Source organism: Pimephales promelas, chromosome 6 (assembly GCF_988280905.1).
Source record: "Pimephales promelas chromosome 6, fPimPro1.hap1.1, whole genome shotgun sequence".
NCBI lineage: Eukaryota > Metazoa > Chordata > Actinopteri > Cypriniformes > Leuciscidae > Pimephales > Pimephales promelas.
The window spans coordinates 38,305,619-38,323,928 of record NC_142774.1 but is presented as its reverse complement, the minus strand read 5'-3'; the positions used below and the strand labels follow the sequence as shown (position 1 = coordinate 38,323,928).

The window sequence follows — 18,310 nt, the reverse complement described above, 5'->3', positions numbered from 1 at the left end:
GAGAAAACCGTAATTTTAAAACAAACACTGATCACCATAATGGTGACTTCAATTTATGTTTTTTTTTTTGGTGTTGTAATAAGTTTTACTCATTTTAAATGGTTAAATTTTAAGGAATTAATTTGATTAATTATTACTCAATACTAATTTGTTAAATTTAATTAATAATATTGCTTGTTGTAATCTGTTGCCACAATTTTTTTTTTTATTCGATAGAGCATATTCATTTTTACAGTGTGAATCAACCTGCAGTTAACAACAACCAAAGTCGTTTTTATCAGACAGATCAGGTAGAAATGACTCCTTTAAGGGTTCATTTCTTGTTATCCTGTGGGCCTGTATATGTTAAGATAAAACTATAATGTTCATCTTAAGTCTGGTCATTTGAACAAAAAACAACGACTAATAATCAAGCGAATGCATGAAATATTTGGAATATTGAATGTAACTGTTTAATCTTATCGGGACATTGTCAAACATAAATGTGGTCTTCTAAGGGAGACATAAAATCTTTCTGTGCTATGTAAATCTGATTTACAATGTCTGGGAAGTCTGTCGGAGTAGCTTTATGCCCAAATTATTGAGCTGGTAGATCGAGGTTATTGAGGTAAGCAGTCTAACTGTTTTGCCAATATAGGAACCCTGTTGAAATTGCCACGCTCCAGTTTTGCACTTCACTTCTGACTGTCGAGCTTCGACCACTATCGGATTGCCAAATGAAAAAATCAATTACTCCGTCAAGCTGTCGAATTTTACTCAATTCCTCATAAATTGTCTGAACAACAAATGGCTTTTTGGTGTCAGTATTTCGATTGAGGGTCTGTGTCACCTTAGCTGTGATCAAATCGAGTCCAACATCTCTCTCAAGCTCTTATTGGATGAAATTTATTCATCAACAGCTGCTAAGTAAAGGCCACAGCATAAGTAAGTGGCTGCATTAGAATATAAGAGTATGGAAAAGCAATGAACCTAATGTTGACTTCTGACTGAATCATTATATTATTTATGAACAGGTTGCAACGGCTCACTACTGTTTGTTAGTACTGTTCCTTTTTGCTTTATCATTGGCAAATATATTAGTATTCCTTAATTTTATTTGTGTATCTCTATTGGGTGCAAGGATGTATTCATTTCCATTTCCAGGTCATTCTCAGAAAATGGTACTATGCATCACCCCATGACTTATACTGATAGAATTAAGGGATACAGAATGTAGTCACATTATTTGATAGATTTAATAGATAAATCATGTTTGCATAGTGCATGTCCCCATTTACAACTACTATATACATGAAGAATCCATTTAGCTTATTTTGGAAATTTTAAAATGTTTTTTTTTTTTTTCTGAAATACTTCATGTATTTTCTGCGAATATTCAGTTTATTTATCCTTGCACTTTATAACCAATTAAAATAAATTCAACATATGTTCCCTGACCCGTAGATTTCTAGCTCAACCATTTGCTCAGAATGACCCATCCACGTTCCCAGTCCTCTCCTGTAACTCTCATGAAGATGAGGCAGTCCGCGATGTCATTGATAGATGCTGTGGGGGGGGGATATAATACTCAGTTCATTTCATCATAGGGTTAATTAACTGGCGCTCGATTGGACCTGAGGTTAATCTGTGTGCCGAACTGACACATTGCCGTTCATCACTCTCATCACTCCATCCCCCTCTCCTCCTCCTGTCCTCCTCTTCCGTGCACTCGTCCAGAGGAAGACGGGTCAATTAGTTCATGTCTTTTCACACAGATGGCCCGCTGGTCCTGCTGCCGGCAGCTAATTGACTGAAATGAGCAACCACGCCCCCTTATAAAACACATTCAACATGTTTAATCAAGGATTGGAGGCAGTGTACACTGCAGCCTTAAACATAAAGGATTAGTCATTGCATGCGCTAATATAAAATAAAGGGGGACTTAGTAAATAAAGGGGGAATAAAATAAAGGGGGAACGAGGGAATTCCTGAGTTGCGACGTCACTTTGGAAAACAGTCTCGACAAGTCGAACCATAAACACCGTTCATACAGTTCAGCTCACTTAGCAAGGCGTTCTTGGTTCGACTAGTCGAGACTGTTTTCCAAAGATGGCGCTGCCTATATATATACGAAGTGGACTGTCTTTATAAAATATCTTCTTATTTAAGGGTCTGTACAACTTTCTCAGTACTTTGTTTTGCATGTATGGACCCTCATTATGTTATTGTGTTAGTGTGGGGCTATTTTGAGCCTGGTTAGTGGTATAAACTAGCGATTTCTTTTTACTTATTAAATGCCCCCATTACTAGCGTTATATAAGTTTTTAGAGATAAAACTCTTTACATTCGATTATCATGAAAACAAATCTCAGAGAACGGTTGACTAGGTACCGATGTTTTATTAGACCAAAGGTTCATTTTGCGCCGGAGTTCTCCTTGAACAAAAACACCTATTGTGTGGAAATATTGACGATTCTTTTGTCATAATGCATAAATTCTACGCTATCTCACAACCAATTCGTACGAATTCGACGAATGATTAAAAAGCGTCTAATTCGTACAAATTCATACGACCTCACTCGTACGAATTTGTACGATTTGTCTAAACCCACGTGATGGGTAGGTTTAGGGGCGGGGAAAGGGGTACGATTTAGCAAAAGTGAGATTGTATGAATTGTTACGAATTAGCCACTTTTTAATCATTCGTCGAATTCGTACGATTTGGTCGTGAGATCAGGTTGATATATTTTAACATAAAATAAGACAATTGAAGACAAGATGGAGGCTCACTGACATACTTTAAAATATATTTCAGCATTTTGTTAATCGACGGCCTACTACCCCTTAGTAACTTTAACCCAATCCGATCGCGTCTCTCCCGGTATTTGTGTTATTATTAGTGTTTGGAAATTTAAAAAATGGCCTCTGGTCTCCTTGCCTGCGTACCGCAGCATTAGCAGGCGTTAAGCTTTTTTTGCTAACCTTGCAATCTTGCATTCAAGTGGCTTTGGATTTATGAATGGAAGTGAAGCGCTGGTAGGTCACATAACAGTAACAACATGGAGAATGTAGTACGTCCAAATTTCATTCATATTACCCATATTCATACTATATCACATACTTTTTTAACAGTCACTAAGTAAGTTCCAATTCAAATGAAGTATACCTGTTCGATGCGGATAATGCAGTGTGAGGGGCATGTCAAATGAATTTCCACTTCTCGCCAGAAGATTGCGCAGGTCCAAAATGGGTACCGCATTATATTATACAGGTACAATACTGCTGAAGTTTCAAATGATTAGTAAACTGTAATGCAAAAACTAAAACCATTCCAGTGCACTCAGTGTCCAAATTCACTCTCTCACTCCAAACTATATTAGAGAAGTGTAGTCACTTTTTGCTCTTGCACAATTCGGTTGAATAAATGTTTCAGTTACTCAATGATTTAGTGTATTTTTCACAGTACACATCCGGGACTTACCACAGACACCTAGATGCAAAACATAACATTTCTGCAGCGCTTAATACATCTCACCAGTCAAGTGAAATACTCTAGTGCAAAGCTTCAAGGAGATGAATGTTTGTGCATATGTGTACATGTATATGTGTAAACCGGTGTATTTGTGTGTCTTGAGAGATTACACACCTCATTTATCAGAGCACTTCACCTTGTGGCAGAAGGTTGTAATCCAGAGTGGAACCATCCACTTGGTATAATTACACCCATTAAAGGTGCCGCCGTCCTGAGTTCCATCACCTCATTCAATGTCTTCCCCTTCAGCGCTGCATGTTCGTCTAAAAAATTGATAGCCTGTACCAAAACTAGCAATAAATATCATTCAAGCAATAGTAACATTGATATTGGCATTTTTTTTCAGCATTGCAAGACATTCTAGGAATCAAATAGATCGAATCATAAACACAACTGCTCAAAAAGATATATAGTTAATGTAAAAAATAATCCTGTAAAAAAACGGTAAACTACTGGCAGCTGTGGTTGCCAGCATTGTACCGTAAAAATACGGTGTGTTACTCTTTTTAAAATTAACAGCTATATACCATATTGTCAGCTAGAGTATAAAACTTTAATTTAACAGCCATATGCTCTAACTCAAAAACAGTAACACACTGTATTTTTACGGTATGATGCTGGCAACCACATCTGCCAGTAGTTTACTGTTTTTTTACAGGATTATTTGGCCATGCAGCAAAGAGGTGACACAACACTCTCTTAACAGTTCATTTTGATCATTAATATCCATATCAACTAATATAAACTGTTTGTGTCAACATTCCAGCATGACGTTTAATGCAAATGGTTACCGCTTTCTCACTGTAATCATGATAAGTGATACTAAAAAGTCACGGGATGAATGTGTGTGTTTGTGTATGCAATGAGATGAGAGGATGAACGGCGTCCAGAGACAGATAACAGCGTGTCACTCCATCTTTGCATTTGTCTCAGCACACTCCATCAATATGAAGCGGCTGTCAGCTGCCTATTTCAGGAAAATTAAAAGGGCTTACGGTAAAGATGCTCTGCGAGGGAGGGGCGTGCATGAATTTATGTGTGTGTGTGTTTATAACCTCTGCTTAACACAAACACAAAAGTCCTATGAGTACTTAAAAAAGACGTTAAAGTGTTTGAAAGTTGAGCCTTTGGGAGACTAGGGCTCACTTACAGGGGTTGGACAATGAAACTGAAACACTGGCCAATGTTGGAGGTTTCACATCTATGGCACGGGTGGATCAGTGATGGTTTGAGCTCCAATATCATGACAATCCTGATTGTATTTGATGGACACGACACTGCCGAGGACTACCAAACCCTTCTGGAGGATCATGAGCACCTGATGCTCAAACCGTGTATCAGCATGATCATGCACCAACACGCACAGCAAGACTTGTGACAGAAGGGTTTGATGAAGATGAAAGTGATGTTGAACATCTCCCATGGTCTGACAGTCACCAGATCTGAATATTATTGAGGTGTTTTGGAGGAGCGAGTCCACCAGCATCATATAGTGACCTGGACACTGTTCTGGAAGAGGAACGGCTCATAATCCCTCTGGTCACTGTGAAGGACTTCTATCTGTCAATTGGTGCTGTATTTGGATGCAAAATGAGGCCCTCACCATTCTAACAAGATATTGTGTAGTAAAACCAGGTGTTTCAGTTTTTTTGTCCAACCCCTGTAGTAATTGTGCATGTTTGCATGACTTTACACTGCAAAGAAATAGAATCACACACAAACGCACACACTTTTCCCGTATGAGATTGATTGCTTGCAAAGCAGTCTCATGCAGATGGCATCTCTCCTTTTGACATGATAATGGCTCTAAATTGATGAAGACATCTCACTCATTCTCTATACCAGCTCGCTGACAGGCCTTACCCAAACACTTCAACCTGCTACAACTGCCCATCAATCACCCGCAGCCCCTCCCACCTTATGTCCCAACGCTTGTCCATTTTAATCAGCTAATTCTCTCCTTCACCGTCACCCGGTTCACCGATACAACACTGTGTTTTGCCCATCTTCTCTCACACTTAATCTGCTTTAATGAAGTCCTGATCTGCCAATTAGAAACAATCACAACGGAGCAGAAGATAAATATAGCCGAACCATCATACTGGCCAAACTGGAGGGGGTAAAAACACTATAAGAGATGCAGATACAGTAAGCAAGGACAGTTCAAGGACTTCTGAGGTTTAGGGGGAAGCTGATTTCTAGATTTGGTGTCAAGGTTGCAAGATTTGTACTAGGAGGTGATGACTTTATTATCAATGAATCAATGAATTCCCTAATGAAATGTTGGAAATCAACTGAGCATGGCATTTGAAACCCAAAGTATCAAATTGTGTCCTGCACTGTTTCAGACATAAATAACAAAAATATATTATTTTGAGGAGAAGTGTGCTTTTCTAAGAGACCAAACATGCAATTATAACATCTGGGTGGTAAAACAAGTGGAAAATACTATAGATTTACTTTGAAGAAACCATATCAAGAGCCGAATATCATAGAGATTTAGGGTAGTTCACTTTTTAAAAACTTTTGCTGATAATTTACTCACCCCCATGTCATCCAAGATGTCCATGTCATTCGTTCTTCAGTTGAAAAGAAATTAGATTTTGATGAAAACATTCCAGGATTTTCTCCATATAATGGACTTCAATGGGAACCAAACAGTTCAAGGTCCAAATGAGAGTTTCAGTGCGGCTTCAACGGGCTTTAAACGACACCAGATGATGAATAAGGGTCTTATCAAGCGAAACAATCGCTCATTTAAAAAATAAATTAAAAAGTTTAAGTTTTATAAGCACAAATGCTCGCCTTGCTCTGTTCTGTGATGAGCGTTCGTGACTCTCCTGTCAAACTCGTTCATCAAAATGAACAAATCTTTTTTCTAGTCTAGATAAGACCCTTGTTTAAAGCCCTTTGAAGCTGCACTGAAACTCTCATTTGGACCTTGAACCATTTGGTTCATTGAAGTCCATAATATGGAGAAAATCCTGGAAAGTTTTCATCAAATACCTTAATTTCTTTTCGACTAAAGAAAGAAAGACGTGGATATCTTGGACGACATGGAGGTGAGTAAATTATCAGCAAACGTTTTTTTAAAAGTGAACCACTCCTTTAAGGATGTACTCTATTGACCACCTATACCCGTAACCCCCTGGCAACACCTTAGCAACCATCCTGAAAATCCTAGGTTTTATTAAAACAAGCAATTTTATTATTTTATTATTGCCGTGCAATCCAGGATATTCGAGTGTATGTTGCATATTCTATGTAAGTGGGTTTTAAAACATTTCTAGGCCACTTTCTCGCCTACCTCAGCGTTTTGCACTCCTTGACTAAAGAGAGTTGTGATGCATTTAAGAGCATCAATAACATCCAACCTGTTCTGACCCTGAGGCAAATAAAAAGTTATTGATTCCGCCAACCTCACGGCACCCTTAGCAAAAGGGACTTTTTGTTGCCCCTGATGAAACACTTTCATCTAATCACTTGGCAAAATCTAAAGAGGTGGACGGCTAAATAAATAAATAAACAAGCAATGCCTCTGGAGATAGAGTGCACACCTTTGGAGATGAAATTAGCCTGAAGTTGTTGCAAATCAATGAAATCGATGCAATCAGCTTAACTGACATAGGTGGCGCAAATCGTCCAGTTGGGGTTCGCTCGCTCACAATTTCGTCTTAATTGCCCTCCAGGGCCAAGTTTGCGCATGCCATTTGTTCACTTTAATTAAATTACAAAGACAGGTTTCCAAAAGTCGTAAGAGCGCTGGCTTGGCACAAGCCCAGTAATTAAAACGACACCCTTTTTGATTACTGGAATGTGCCCTAATGAACTCATTATGTATCTTAACCCAAACACACCCTACTGAGCTGGCAGAAGACATGCAGCTTACTGTAAAAACTCCAGGCTTTTTGCAGAAGCAAATAATTTAAGTGAGAGCTTTCTGATTTTAATGTCCACCCTGAAGATGGAGTGGTAATTGGAGCGGTGGCATATTTGTTTGCACACATGCCGAGCTGTGGTGGTGCTCTTGTGTCCGACTTGAGTCTGAATGACTGAGTCTGACTGAGTTTCACAGAGAGGGCTTAGATTAAGCCAGGATTAGGCTTTAGTTTAATTAGGACATTTAAGTAGACAAAACATTGGCAGTGACAAACACTGCAAAAATTATATTTTCATTACTTGTAATCACAACATTATTTCTTTTGTCAAATCAATAATTTATGTAGTTCAGATAACATAATATTTTAAGTTTCTGAAGAATAAATCAATCACCTTCGTTGTATTAACTCATTTTTTCCATTTCAATGAACTTACATTTTTAAGGCAGCCAGGTTACTTCATTTTTTTTTTTAGTTAAACCAACAATATTTTATTACAGTGTATTTATATCAGTGCAAGTTGCTTTCAGTTAAAACATATGCATTTTAGTCTGAGACTAGCTTAAGACTTGTCTGTGAAACCGGGGCAAATAAAATGTTTTTTTTTATTTTATTTACTTTTTTATATATATAAATACAAGTAGCAGGGGCTGATTGGAAAACTGCGTTTACAATAAACTGCATTGGTCATTTAAAACGATAATTTATATTATTTAACAATAGGCTGATACGATGTAGCCTAGCCTATAACAATGTATATATTTTTATATAAGTCTGACTGCCCTGAATGTACTTTATGTTGTTGTTTTTTTTATGACATGTATTGTTCAACCAGTCGTTTGCCTTTGAAGTTCACATCTTCTATCATTTCCCTGTCATAAAAATATGTGAAATTCTTCAAAGGATGTAAAAATAAAAAAAACCTATATACTGAGAATACAACCCATGTACAACCAAATCATAAATTCTTTAACTTCCACTCCTGACTATTTTTTCAACACATTTAACAACCTTCTTCAAAGAAACACTCTTAAAATATTATATTACTAAGTTACTGCATGTACACTTTTATATTTTCTAATGCAATATGTTTTACTGCCAGGCTAATTATTGCTTAAATGTTCAAATACATTTTGTCTTCATTAGGAACAGTAGGCTATTTCTTTCTCTTTTTTTACTGTTTATCATTTAAACACAATTTAGTGAAAAGTTTTTTGTTAAAAGTGTGATTTTGTCATTTTCATTTTACATTATCAGATATTTGGGGATAAATGCTACTGTAAAACGCCTGATGTTGTGAGAATTTGGCTCGGTTTATTGAGATGAAATCATCATGTCAATCTCTTTGAGCTGCTCGTGCACTGTCTGCTGGATCTCAAGAGGACACATTTGAAAGGAGAGGACAAAACGAAGAGCCTCTAAACTAAAGGGATTGAATGCTTACAAATGACGTGACGTGCTGACAAAAGGCAAGGTGTGCAATAGGCGCCATCTATTGGCGTGTTTGCAAAGGTAAACGCCATGATTTTTCCTCCAAGTTCAAGCCCGTATCCCCGTATCATACCCTTTTCTACCTCTCCTCCTCCTTGTTTTTCTGCGTTTCTGTTTGTGCTTGACTGTGTGTTTTTGTGAACTGTATATTTACAATAAAGTGCGCTAATGAATAAATTCAATTAACTCAATTTGTCCATTTCAATGAACTTAAAATTTTAAGGCAGACAGGTTACTTTTTTTTAAGTTAAACCAACAATATTTTATCACAGCGTTTCTGTTTGTGCTTGACTTTGTGTTTTGTGAACAGTATATTTACAATAAAGTGCGCTAATGCATTAGCAATTCTATTAAATCCTTTATTTATAATACTTAAAAAACACACACACAAACAAATACTTGAGTTTCGTTAAAGTGGGAGTGAAATTAAAAAAAAACTACATTTCCCATTATGCATATGTACTTCTATTACACGCAATATTTATTATAAATAAATAAATAAATAAAACAAACAAGCACTTCCTTGAGTGTCGTTAAAGTCCCCGTGAAATCAAAATTGAACCTATTTACTTTATTAGCGCATATTACTAGTCTTGTGGTGAACAATTAATCCGTGCAAGTAAATATATATTAAAAAAATGTTTTACCTTAGTAATCTTTAATCAAAATCTGAAAAGTTACTTCCGGTCTGGAACGGTTTCTTTTTCTGATGACGTAGGTTTCACAACTTGGGTGGGGAAACGCTTAACCACTCCCCTCAAACCGTTAGTTTGCTATGAGCGAGAAATGGAGAGGAGGAGCGCTAGAGTAAAACCCTGCCCTCTGTTCAATATTCCGTTTCACTTGGAAATACGTCACAGCACTGGAGAAAAATCGTTTGCAACTTCCGGTTCACGGGGACTTTAAAGTGGGAGTGTCATTTGATATAAAAACTACATTTCCCATCATGCATTTCCGCGGATAAAACTAATGCAACCTCGTGTTTTCACTATAAGCGCGCGGTGCACGAGACATTACAGCACAACTCTCAAATTTACTCCGCTTTCCCAACAGCATGGCATCTGAACTAGGTAAGCCTGTGTCGTTTTTACTCTCTGCAAACAAATCAAATACTTTTCGGTGTGTTTGTTTTTGTTAGATGATGTAGTACGTAATGTCCATGTTTGTTTACTTGTTTATTTTACATTAACTTCAAAATCAGGTTTAGAAAAGTGTAATTAGTTCCCATTCTGACCACTGATTTGATATCTTGTAATAAAACAACAACAAAACACCGTGGTTATACCATGCTTTTTGGCTACCATGATGATAACACCATATTTCAATGTATATGAATTTTACAGTAACGTTTAGCATCAAAGTATCATAGTATTGTTTTGAGGGTCAATATATCATGATATCACTTATCAGATGTAACGTTTCCATGGTTTTTGGAACAAGATACCATTAGTGTGTCATGCATATACAGTGATGCTGCATGAATTAATAATTTATTTTTTTGCTTGAAGTTTAGTGTCATGGTATGTATCAGAGAACAATTACTATACCTCGTTACTGCCACAGTAATTAATTTCCATACTTCTGTTTTAGTACCATGGTATTGCCATCTTTTTTGCTTTGAGAAATCTGGTTTTGTGCAAAAGTGATGCGTCATCTGTAATTGAAGTATAGTCCGGCTGCATTTATATCAGATTTGTGTATTTTCTACTGTTTGTGATGTCTGTCTAGTGTATTTGACTAAATGGCGGTCTCTTTCAGCTTTGCTGAGTGTTTCGGATAAGACCGGACTGGTGGAGTTTGCCAAGCGACTGGTATCAGTGGGTCTGTCATTAGTGGCATCAGGAGGCACTGCCAAAACTCTCCGAGATGCTGGACTCACTGTCAGGTCGGACATCTTTTACCAAACTTGCTTCTAGTTGCTGTGAATACTAAATCTTACAGATATAGTAAATAATGATAATAAAGGGCTAGTTCATGTAAACTCTTTTTTTCATACAGGGATGTGTCTGAGCTCACTGGATTTCCCGAGATGCTTGGAGGAAGAGTCAAGACCCTTCATCCCGCTGTCCATGCTGGCATTTTAGCCAGACAAACTCCCTCTGATAAGGCTGACATGGAAAAACTAGGGTTTAGTCTTGTCAGGTAATACTGTTTTTAGTAAGAAGAAGATTCTAATGCTGTCTGTGTTCTAGTAAAAAAATGCTTCTGCTTCATAGATGCTTCAGGTCATGGTATTTCATGAATGATTGTCATGTGCCACCAGTACAAGATATAATCCTGTTAAGTGGTGCTAACATGCTTTCCATTGGTTTTTTCTTAGAAGTAGAGACTCGGCATTGCTAATCTAATCACTGATAATTCAAATAGTGCTGCTGTGGTGTGACCACAAGTCTTGATCTCAGTTAGATGGGGTCATATGAGCAACACTGTGTATGGTAGTAATGATACAATCAAGGCAGGTCAGACTTGTAGTCTGGATGTTTTTGTATACTGTAGGTAGTAAATCATTTTTAAATGATTGCATCAAGAGAAAAGCCCTAATGTGTATGTAAACTGTTCCTCAAGAGTGGCTGTGTGCAACCTTTACCCGTTTGTGAAGACCGTTGCATCCCCCGGTGTGACCGTGGAAGACGCTGTTGAGCAGATCGACATCGGTCAGTACCGTGTTAATTGTTCACAGGGTTTCCATTTAGGGGTTAATAATTGACCCTAATAATTTATTTAGGATTTCCATTGACCATCTTTTGTACTTTTAAGAATGCTAAGAAATGTGATAATTTCTTACATTTAAATGTTTGGTACAGTGACAATTATAAGAGAGTTATGGTTCACTACCTGTAAATTATGCATTTATATGATTAAGTATCAGAATGTCCAGCTCAATAATATGTATATATATATATATATATATATATATATATATATTGCACAGAGTAAATAAAGTTTTTTTTATATGACAAGTAGTATATAAATATATATAAAACAATTCTGAATATCTTATTTTGATTTTTTTTTTTTAGGTTCCTTTTTTTATATTTCTGTTTAGGTATAATTTAGTTATTTTAGTACTTTAACCTTTTTTTCAGTTATTTGCCAAGACCACATTTCTAATTTTCTAGTTTGTTTTTCATCTCTTATTTATACTTTACTCCATATACCCTTTATTTCATTTAATGAACACAATTTTAATAGTTTTAGTTAACCATGCAGATTTTATGATAGCATTTATTGTATTTTGTAATATATTAAACTTCTGGGAATTGTGCTTGATTTTCATGAAAATGTCATATAAAAGAAAAAGGATAAGGGGGTGTTTGAGGTAAAATGTTACACGGATATCTTCATCTTGGCAGCCTGAGTCAGATTCACCCTGTTGTCTCTTATTTCCCCCATTAATCTTACAATCATATTTAGGTGGAGTTACTCTTCTTCGAGCAGCGGCTAAGAATCACGCCAGAGTCACTGTCGTCTGTGATCCGTCCGACTACAGTGTCGTTGCCAAGGAAATGGAATCATCCGACAACCATGATACCACAATGGAAACACGCAAAACTCTTGCACTCAAGGTAACGGTGACGATCCTATCTGAGAGGAGATTTGATTACGCTTGTTTACTTTGTCCACATCCAAAACTCAGTGAATCAAAACTCAGTGTATTTTGATAGTCAGTTACTCAATTTCAGTTGTTGAAATGCCTGTGTGTGAATTTGTATTTGTAAAATCTCAGGCCTTCACACACACCGCTCAGTACGACGAGGCCATCTCTGATTACTTCCGAGGTGAATATAGTCGAGGAATTTCCCAGCTGCCTTTGCGATACGGCATGAATCCCCATCAAGCTCCTGCTCAGCTCTACACTGTACGCCCAGCACTTCCACTCTCTGGTATATATGATCACATATGCTACTACCAGACTAATGTTCAACCACGGAAGTTATGATATTAATGTTCCTCTCCATTTCTGACTGTGTCTCAGTGCTGAATGGATCTCCAGGCTTCATTAACCTGTGTGACGCTCTGAACGCCTGGCAGCTCGTGAGAGAGTTGAAGAGGGTTCTTGGTTTGCCAGCTGCCACTTCATTTAAACACGTCAGCCCTGCAGGTATGAACACAAAACACAAACTTGCTTCCCTGTTGCCAGGAAAGCTTTGGCCCTGTTTACAGCTGGTATTAAGATGTTTTTTGGTCTATTGGATCACAAGTACATGAGGCAGACAGATTCCCATTTACATCTGGTGTCTCTTGTCCTTTTTCAACCACTTCTGTCCTGATTTCTTCGAATGGGGTGTCTATGGGTGATTAAATGTATGGGCTTTTTCAGAAAATAAGCTCGGACAAAATAAGCTCATTCAAACGAAAAATGGGGTGGTGATGGCACAGTGGATAAGACAAATACTTTTGGTGTGAGAGACTCGGGTTCAAATCCACTCTAAGACACCAATGTGTCCATGAGCTAGACGCTTAACCCCTAGTTGCTCCAGAGGTGTGCGACCTCTCACATATATAGCAATTGTAAATCGCTTTGACTTAAAGATCTTAAACTAATTTTCACATTTAGGAGCTGCCGTTGGCGTCCCATTGAGTGAAGACGAGGCAAAGGTGTGTATGGTGAACGACATGCTCCAGGATCTCACCCCTCTTTCCACCGCATATGCCAGAGCCAGAGGTGAAACATCTCTCCAAGTGTCTCCTTTTCCACTTTCAAACCAGAAGCATTAATCTTCTGTGTCGTTTGGCATGTTTAAGTCTAAAAAAAGTCTGAAAAATATCTCGTAGGTTCTGACAGGATGTCCTCCTTTGGAGATTTCATTGCTTTGTCTGACGTCTGTGACGTCCCGACTGCCAAGATCATCTCCAGAGAGGTGAGTGTGTGTGTGTGTGTGAGCGAAACGAAGAATAATTTTGTCATTCATCACTAAGAGTTCACATTCCCTCAAAGCAATAGCCTTTTATTTAGCAAATACTTGATGCATTTTATACATTTTTATACTCCTCTTTGATTTTTTTTTAAGGTGTCCGATGGTATCGTTGCTCCTGGATATGACGAGGAAGCGCTGCGAATTCTATCCAAAAAGAAGAATGGAAACTATTGTGTCCTTCGGGTAAATCACGCTTATTGATTGATTGATTAGTCTGAAGTCTGTTATCCAAGTTTGCTCCATGGTTTCATATTGCATTTTCTTTTTGGTCAAAAAAGAAACTGTTGCAGTTTTTCTGTACCTTGGTACTTTAATAATTGTAATAATACCCTTAGTGAATTTAGGATGGAAGTAATGCTCTCCAAGGCTGCATTTGATTTAAAAACACTGTTCACTGCAAAAGTATGGTGAAATATTATTCAAATTTACATTAAGTTTTTTTTTTCATGTTAATATATTTTAAAATGTAATACAAGGATGCTGAAGCTGAACTTTCAGCCTCATTTCTTCAGTGTTACATGATCATTCTAATTTTAATTAAACATATTATAAGTGTTAAGATCAGTTGTGCTGATATGTGGAAACCATGATTCATTGTTTTCAGGATTCAAAAGAATTGCATTTCTAGTGTGTCTTGTTCAATTAGATGGATCCTGACTATGAACCGGATGACGAGGAGGTGAGGGTGCTGTTTGGTTTGAACCTCAAACAAAAGAGGAATGGAGCCGTCATTGATAAAAAGCTTTTCAGCAACGTTGTGTCAAAAGGCAAGGTGAGAAACTCCATTAATGCTGTTATGTTTGTTTAGAAAGTTCTGATTTTGGTTGCACTTTATTTTACTGTACGTGTGTGCTTGTGTACTTGCCTAAAAAACAAAAACTAGGTAATACAAGGAAACTACATGGTTTAAGGTTAGGTTTTGAGTAATAACTACATATTATGTGCATGGGGAACGTAAGGTTTTTAATGTAACGTTTTGGGCGTGTGAAACAATATTCTGTAGTAAATGAACCGATATGAAAATTTTGGCCGATGCCGATAACCGATAATGCTTTGTATTTGAAAGCCGATAACCGATATATCGGCCGATAAACTTAAATCCAAAATTTTTATCTCATTTTGAGAGCCTGATTACAAAAACAAAAGTCTCACAATTAAATCCATGTCCCAAGCGCACAATTATAATGATGTTCTCATTATAGTGTTGTATAGCCGATATGACAGATTTGCGTTGCGTATGTTGTCCCGAACCAGATTTTCATTTTTTGAAGAGGTTTCAATCATATTTCAAGGAATACAAAAACATAAACAGTTCTCAACAAGTGTCTCAGCTGAAGGGAATAATACATTATTTATCGGCTTTAATATATCGGCCACATTTTCTTACCAGGCCGATAACGATAACATTAAAAATGAACATAAATCGGCCGATACCGAGATGCTGGCCGATATATCGTGCGTCCCTAGTAAATGTTGCTCACGATTTTATCAATTGTGATTTGATTGGACTGTGGGAGGAAAATGAGTTCTGATATTAGCATATTATTTAACACAGAAAATGTGATTTTGCTCTCATTGCAGCTCTCTGAGAGTGCTCTTCGAGATCTCATTGTTGCCAGTATCGCAGTGAAGTACACTCAGTCCAACTCCGTGTGTTATGCAAAGGATGGTCAGGTAACCAAAAACAAATTGCACATGCCTTTTTAAACCATGTAAATGAATTGTAAAGCTCATTATTATGGTCTGTCTTTGTTAGGTGATTGGCATTGGCGCTGGGCAGCAGTCTCGTATCCACTGCACTCGGCTGGCCGGAGACAAGGCTGATAACTGGTGGCTCAGGCACCATCCCAGAGTGCTCAGTATGAAGTTCCGCAGCGGAGTTAAGCGTGCAGAGATGGCCAATGCCATCGATCAGTACGTCAGTGGAACAATTGGAGAGGTATTGCATCCAAAAAATGGTCGTTTGTACTATGCATATATTAGCCAGCCTAATTAAACAGATGATAACTGGCTGTTTTGAGATTATGCTTACTTGACAAGATCTTTCAGAGAATACAAATTTTCAAATTACGAGTTATTGTGCAAAAGAAGTGTTCATTTGTTCTCAGTTTTTTTTTTGTGTGATAATTAATTTGGATGAATCTAATGAAAACTGTCAAGAAATGTCTGGTTCATTTCACCTCAAAATCCAAAAGATATATCTAATATAAAGATAATGATGCTTGTAATTATAGAATTTGGTAGAAAAATGTGCTTAATTGTGAAAATGTCACTGTTTTATTTAATGTAATATTTGAGTGAAATGACAGTGCATTTTGATGATTATTATTATTATTATACCTGGTCCCTCAACCTATAAAGGGCATCAGAAACAAAAAATGAAAATATGAATTTTTGAAGTTGCGGTCAGTGATGGAAATGATTGTATTGTCCAGTTTCACAGACTAGGCTTTAGCTAGTCCCTGACTAAAATGCTTGTTTGAGCTGTTTTAACTAAAAGCTACTTGCATTGACATTTCTTTAGTGCGATAATTTTATCAGATGAAGATTTTTTTTTTTTTTTTTTTCTAAGGCATGTTTATAAAAGCTACTTTAATGTCAGTTTTGAACTGAAGTCTTAATCCCTAACTGTGAAACCAGGCCTGTGTGTCAGTATTTCTGCCGAGAGGTGGAGGTTTTCTGATGACATTTTAATTTTTGTTTGTGCGTCAGGGTCCAGATATGGAGGCTTGGAAGGCTCTGTTTGAGGAGATTCCTGAGCCTCTGTCAGAGGTAGAGAAGAGGAACTGGATCAGTTCTCTGCAGGCTGTGGCCCTCAGCTCTGATGCCTTCTTTCCCTTCCGGGACAATGTTGACCGAGCCAAACGGGTAAACACCCTCTCCTAGTCTTCTACACTTGTATACCTGTCACCAATGTGATTTGTAGCTATATTATACATTCTAAATGCCTATATTCAAATGAACGGCATATAAAAGTGACCATTGTCTAACGGTGTATGGTTTTAGAGTGGTGTGGAGTATATTGCCGCCCCCTCCGGCTCTACTGCTGATGAGGTGGTCATCAATGCCTGCAATGAGCTGGGTATTACCCTGGTGCACACCAACATCCGTCTCTTCCATCACTAAAGAACGCTACACAACATCCAGTTGAATAGAAATAACCAACTATTTTCACTGTTACAAAGGTTTAGGGTTTCTTTCTTTTTAGATGTACATCTTTTACTACAATTCCTAGTTTCTAACCATAATTCATAACTTAGCCCAATAAGTAGTCTGTCCACTCAATAGTTTAAGTATTAGAATGGTTGTTTGTTGTTGCTGCTAAATAGTTTGGAGCATTCTTCATGCATTACTTTAATACTGATACACTAAAAAGATGATCCACTCCTGTTCATTTTATTATAATAATGTGTTTTCTTTGCATAATTTCTGCCATGCTGTCCTTATTTTTTCTGAAACTTTTGCAATATGAACTTGCCTCCATACTCTTCCTGATGCATTCCATTGTGCTGCCTTTAATGTCTCATGCATTAGAAAATAAAAAAATAATCATTAAAAAATCAAAAATACTTAAAAAAACAATCGAGTATAATAGTTTCTCAAAGATTCCATCCAAGAGTTTATTTGCATTTATTGACATGTTTCGTTTTTGCAAGGTTTATTTTAGAATCGCATTCCAAAAGATTTTGATTTGAAGTTTTATAAATACATTTTGTCTTGAGTTTTGTGATCTCAAAAAAAGTGTATTTAACAGTAACGAATACTGTTGACAGTATAACACTGACAGTCAAATGCAACAAATAACATTCTATACAAGCAGACACTTCTAAGTGAAGGGATAGTAAAAAAAAAATTAACATACGGTATCAATCTAAAAACAGTGCTGACTCTAAATAATCAATGAGCCATGTGGGGGAAAAAAAGATGAAATTTGGTACCCCAGTGGTGCTCTAACATTCTTATAGAACAGTGCTTTTCTCCCCTACTACTGTATGTCTCACATTTTCCTATTTCAATTAATTAAGGTTGAAAATACTTGTTAAGGTAGTTTTTTTTTTTTTTTTTTAAAGTACCCTATCAATTCATACAGGCTAAAATCCTTTAAAAATAATGTTTTAGTCTTTTGTCAATTTAATTGAATTAGAAATCTGTTCTTTCCCATTGCAGTTTTCGTATACAGTAGACTGTATTAACCGACTACAAAGTGGAATTTGTATTAACTTGTATTATCCACACTAGCAAACACAAGTAAAAGCCAATCAATGAATGCATCACAACAGACATTGTGTAAAGCAGCAACTGAACAGATGTAACAAACAGGAGGCTTTAAAGGCAGTATGTGTTTAGTTCTCTTATGTCCTACGTGAAATATTGCGTAATGGGGGCAGGAGGTCATGGTGCAGTTCTGTCAGAAAGGTTTCACTCTTTTGGGATTGGCCACAGCATCTGCAAGAAGCTCAGGTCGGAGACATCCGATTGGGCATTGAATGTTCTGGAAGAACAAAGAGGGA

At 37.1% G+C, this 18,310-nt stretch overlaps 1 protein-coding gene across 1 annotated transcript; it reads left to right on the top strand.

The window, feature by feature from the left end:
• Positions 1-9,825: 9,825 nt before the first annotated feature.
• atic (5-aminoimidazole-4-carboxamide ribonucleotide formyltransferase/IMP cyclohydrolase) lies at positions 9,826-17,381 on the top strand. Its single transcript, XM_039694104.2, has 15 exons — positions 9,826-9,950; positions 10,639-10,765; positions 10,879-11,022; positions 11,446-11,534; positions 12,295-12,446; positions 12,608-12,764; positions 12,857-12,982; positions 13,439-13,546; positions 13,657-13,742; positions 13,893-13,982; positions 14,446-14,571; positions 15,381-15,473; positions 15,556-15,738; positions 16,512-16,667; positions 16,806-17,381. The coding sequence occupies exons 1-15, from the start codon at positions 9,935-9,937 to the stop codon at positions 16,923-16,925; spliced, it is 1,773 nt and encodes a 590-aa protein (XP_039550038.2). The 5' UTR covers positions 9,826-9,934; the 3' UTR covers positions 16,926-17,381.
• Positions 17,382-18,310: the final 929 nt, after the last annotated feature.